Below are 4,979 nucleotides of genomic sequence, written 5' to 3' on the forward strand. Positions count from 1 at the left end.
GTACGTGCGGGCCAGAAAGCAAAGGGGGTTGCTAGACATGGACAGCAGAGGAGCCCTGCATCGCTTCCTCTCCTAGTAGATTTGGACTTCAGCATGAATGCTGCTTTACAGAAAAGCACTTGCTAGCTCTAACCCACCTCTTGGTCTCCAAAATGCACAGGGCTGGCTTAAAAATCATGAGATTTATTAATGAATCAATCATGGGATTTGATTCTTTTCCTCTGCCTTCCAGGATCAGGCTTTGAGGATCACTTTATTATTATTATTCCAGCAACCAAAGGTGCTAGAAAACAGATTTTAAATATATATATATATATATATATATATATATATATATATAATGTTTAAGGAATGTAAATTTAAATAAATAAATATTGGAAGTTTTAAAATTATGATCAAATTTTTTTTTAAAAGATGGGCGTTTCTGTGATCACATGCATCCAGGAGCTGGGACTTGAAGATAGGAAGGCTAATTAATGCAAGGCTCCAGTACAATCCCCCAAGTTGGCAGCACCATCAGAGTAGTGGTTTGATCACGTGTCTCTAATTAAACAGCACGTGGGATAAAGACCAGGTTCTGCTACGAAAAAAACAGATGAATTGCAGGGTCCTACACGTGCTTGTGCCCACAAGCCCAGGGAAGGGGGAGAAGCCAAGCTGTCAGACCTGTCCGAGAGGTATAAATCACACTGAGACCTGGCTCATGTCTCATGTTCACCAAGGAGATCCCCTTTTAAATGCCCCTCGATATTCTTCCCCACTCCCCAACTCTGTCCTTAACTTGCCGCATGACGGTAGCATCAGTCCTCTGGGCCCTCTACATACCAAGACAAGCCAAGACATGAAAGCAAGGCCACGGGGAAGAGCTCCTGCCATCCTCCTTTCACACTTGAGTCCGGTAGCATTGATGAAATCTCTTAGTTCAATAAGGCCATGAAGCCTCTTCTTCCTCCCCTAACCCCCTGCTGTCCTCCTCCGCAGTTGATGAGCACACCAAAGCCCTTGAGTGTGCAAAATCCTACCTGCTCTTCCACCCGGACGACCAGGACGTCTTGGAAAATGCAGTCTATTATGAGAGCCTCTTGGAAGACAAGGTGGACCCAGAGACCATCGTCCCCAGGGAGGTGAGGATCAATGCAGCGAGAGGATCCCCAGTGGCACAGCGCCTTGCTGGAGCATCATTTGGAAGTTGCTTAATTAGTGCAGCAGCCGAGTGATTTTGTGCTGCATCCGTGCAGAGGAAAGGGCAAGAGGGCGAAGGGGCGGGTGGTATTCACACCAACCTAAATCCAGACTCACTGGCAAAGCTGAGCGCAGGCCTCTTTTTTTCAGTCTGTGTAATGGGGGTAAAATATAACCAGCCCTGGCAGAAGCGATGATGTGATATGCCCGTGGGTTTGCAGGATGCTGCTTGGGAGGGGAGAGATGTAGGAGTAATGTTGTAAAATATTTCCCCGAGGGAAGCGACTGAGGTCAGCCTTGCTCCTGAGTCATTTAGGGCAAGACTGGACAAAGTCCGGGTGGTGGGAACAGCCTTGCCCCAGCTGTTGAGATGAGCCAACAGCTGTTGTTTGATCAGCATGGAAACAGACCTCCTTCTGGCCTGAGTCATTTTTATTTGTGCTTCAGGGACTGCCTTTCCCATTCTGCCGACATGAGAAATCATGTCCTCATGGGGCTGCACCCACTCCATGTCGCAGCACCGGGGACGGCCTGGGCTCTCCTTTTCCTGGGGAAATCCAGGATTCAGGAAAAAAAGTTTCTGTTCTAAAATGGAGCAAGTTTAGATGTAGTTTCAACAGCAGCAGCAGCAATCAGTGATGATCAATGGAACCAGACTGGTCTCAGTGGGGGCAGACGACAGAAGGAGCAATGGGCTCAAGCTGCAGCAAGGGAAGTTGAGGTTGGATGTTAGGAAAAACTTTCTCACGAGGAGGATAGTAAAATACTGCAACAGGTTCCCCAGAGAGGTGGTGCAGTCTCCATCCTTGGAGGTGTTTAAGACCTGGCTAGACAAAGCCTTGTCTGGCATGATGTAGTTGGGGCTGGCCCTGCTTGGAGTAAGCTTTTGGACTAGATATGACCTCCTGAGGTCCCTTCCACCCACATTTCTATGATTGTATGATTTTATATCCCCTTGCAGTTGAGGATCGTTTTTCTTTTATGATTTTATCTTTTATGGTTGCCTTACCTGTGGGTTTAGAGTTTGTATGTAGAGTTTAGATTATGTAGAGTTTAAATAAGACGTAGTTTGAGATGAGAGTTTAGATATGTAGAGTTTAGATAAGACATGTAGTTTGAGATGAGAGTTTAGATATGTAGAGTTTAGATAAGACGTAGTTTGAGATGAGAGTTTAGATATGTAGAGTTTAGACTGTGGTTTGTCTGAGCTGGTTTGGATGGGGCTGATCCTCCACGGCTCAGAGAAAGCAAGCAGGAGGGAGCCCGGCTGTCTTGCAGTGCTCAGGATCCTCACTTAGGCAACTGCATCCTCGGTTCTGGTCCCTGCCGCCAGGACGGATCATGCATTTTGCATTAGACAGTCATTAGTAATGGACGGAAATAACCCAGGTAGCGGGGACCCAAGAGGCATCCGACTCCAAGGATCAGCCTGGGTCTGCCCAGGGGCATGAGCAGAGCAGGGCTCTGATCCCTGGCAAGCACAGGACGGTTCTTCCTCTCTGAAGACCCTGGCGCACTGCATGGAAAAATACAAGGAGTGTTGGCATGAGCAAAATTACCGTATTACCCTGCATACCGTACACCCCCAAGTAAGGCGCACACCTTGTTCTGGGAAGGCAGAATGAAGCAAAATAGGATTTTTCCAGGCTGAAGGCTGGCCCCATGGAGCAGGCGAAGAGTCTCCTCTTCAGCATCACTCCCTCCTTCCTTGTCACACCTGCTGCTGCATTGGCAGAGCCAAAAGCTGCTGCCAGTTCGGCAGGAGCTGAGAGGAGGAAGGCTTTATTTGCAAGGAGAGAGTGGGTGATGGATGAAATCTGCTTTTCCTGCATGTTCAGCACGGAGCCAGCCCCAGGGAGCTATTATAGCATCCCCCTGCCTCCATCCCAGCGTGGAAATCAGCTTAAAACCCACAACCCTGTTTGAGAAGGATTTTTTTTGAGGGAAAGGTGCATTGCTTGGGCCCTCTTACACCTGTGATTGCCTTCTCTTCTTTATCCTTTAAGGAGGCTGCAACATTTCTGAGACGTTACAGGCTGGAGTCTCACCTGCTAAAGATGGGTGCAGCGGGCCTGGGATTCCTCTACACGGAGCCGGTAACAGCAGGGACCCCCTTACCATGAGTGCTTGTCACCTGTGGTGTCATTCAGGTCTCCTGTTCCCATCACCGAGGCCAGGCACATGCAGGCGGGAGCAGGGGGTCTTAAATGAGCAATCCCAGCTTAAATCAAGGTGTCTTTATGGGCATGGCAGGTGCTGATGAGTGTGTCTTCACTGCACAGCCCCTGTTTGCTGCAGGCTGGAGATGGGGAGCTGAGGCAGGAAGAGGCTAAGTGACAGAGTGGGGAATTGGGATGCATTTTTGGGGGGAAGCACCCACCTCTGATTACCCTGGGTTTGCTCTGGTTCCCAGCCAGGCAGCCTTGGCCTGTGGTCTGAGATGAGTCTGGACCCCGAACCTAATGCGTTTCATCCCCATGGATCCAAAAATGGAAACTCAAGCAACAGGACCCCTGCTTCAGCCTGCTTGGGTGGAGGAAAGTGTGCGCGTGTGTGTGAATGAGCATGTGCAAGCAAGAGCTAACCTTGCAATCAAAGGACAGCCTGCACACTAGGATGGGGCATCCCCATATGTTCCCAGGAGCCAGAGAAACCCAAACCGCTCATTTCTTCCACTGAAATGAGCTCCTCCATCTGCTCTGCTCCTTCCCTCCAAAACCCAGCCTCTCCCTCTTGTTGCAGAACTACTGGAACCGGTACGGGGCCCGGCAGGATGAGCACAGGTGAGCCGCACACCCCTCCCCACCTTGTTTTATGAGCTTTTGGGTGCATGAGGATGGTGTCCTGCAGCGGGGACTGCAGGGGGCTCAGACCAGGTCTGTCTGCTTTCAAGGGAGATGCTGCCTCTGCCCCGCTGATCTCCACCACCCCATTGCAGGCACTACATGCCGGTGCGATTTTTTATGGTCTCATCCCCGAGCTCCTCGCTAACATCAGCACACCCTCATCTGGGAGGGATGCCTGTGCACATGTTTCACAGATGGGGGGACCCAAATCTGTGCAAAGAGCCAAGTCCCTGACCCCCTTCCCCAAGCCGCTTCCCTAACATTTCCCATCAGAGGATGCTTGCCTCTCATTGCAAGGCCCCGCAGCCTCCAGCTGCTCACCCTTGCAGCACCTGGGTACATCTTGGAGGCTCATGGGACAGGCAGAGGTAAAATCTGAGGTGCTCATAGCCCCAAGAGCGGTATCGCTCTCAGGCTATCTTGGTGGACAGTACTGCAGCCCCTTTGATGCATTGGCAACACCCCGTACCTTTCAAAGGGTTAAAATGATACAGTCTGGGCTGTGCTAGGACAGCGGTGTCTCTTCACCTTGCACCTAATGGGTGAAGTGCAGACCTTTCCCTGAGCACTTGGTCCCATCCCCAGGGTAGAGTCCCCTGAGACCCGCAGGGAACTCACCAGCTTCCCTTTTGTCGTGCAGCGTCCCCTCCGGCGTCAGCAGCGAGCCGGACGAGGGTCCCAGGCTGGTGATGAGCAAGAAGCCGGCTCCCAAGATGGAACGAGAGCTACGGGAGGGTGAGTTTGCCTGAATCCAGGAGTCGCAGAGCTCCCCGCCGGTCTGCAAGGCAGGTCTGAAACACCCCAGGAGGAAGCACAGCCGACCCACTGCCCCCTTCCTCTGGCCTGGCCAGACAGGAGGGGATGGATAGATCCACCCTCAAGCAGTGCTAGGTGCATGCTGAGTCCCTCTCCTAGCTTCGGGCGTGCTTGTTAGCTTAATATGTGGCTGTG

The 4,979-nt window shown here is 51.2% G+C and overlaps 1 protein-coding gene across 1 annotated transcript in view; it reads left to right on the forward strand.

Moving 5' to 3' along the window:
- Positions 1–4,865, forward strand: part of LOC102368146 (prolyl 3-hydroxylase 2-like) — a 104,427-nt gene extending 99,562 nt beyond the window's left edge. The window contains exons 6-9 of the mRNA XM_006030150.2: positions 982–1,124; positions 3,189–3,278; positions 3,925–3,965; positions 4,669–4,865. Of these exons, the coding sequence (XP_006030212.2) occupies positions 982–1,124; positions 3,189–3,278; positions 3,925–3,965; positions 4,669–4,777 (383 nt within the window). The 3' untranslated portion in view covers positions 4,778–4,865. The remainder of the gene's footprint in view (positions 1–981; positions 1,125–3,188; positions 3,279–3,924; positions 3,966–4,668) is intronic.
- Positions 4,866–4,979: the final 114 nt, after the last annotated feature.

Source organism: Alligator sinensis, unplaced genomic scaffold (genome assembly GCF_000455745.1).
Source record: "Alligator sinensis unplaced genomic scaffold, ASM45574v1 scaffold697_1, whole genome shotgun sequence".
NCBI lineage: Eukaryota > Metazoa > Chordata > Crocodylia > Alligatoridae > Alligator > Alligator sinensis.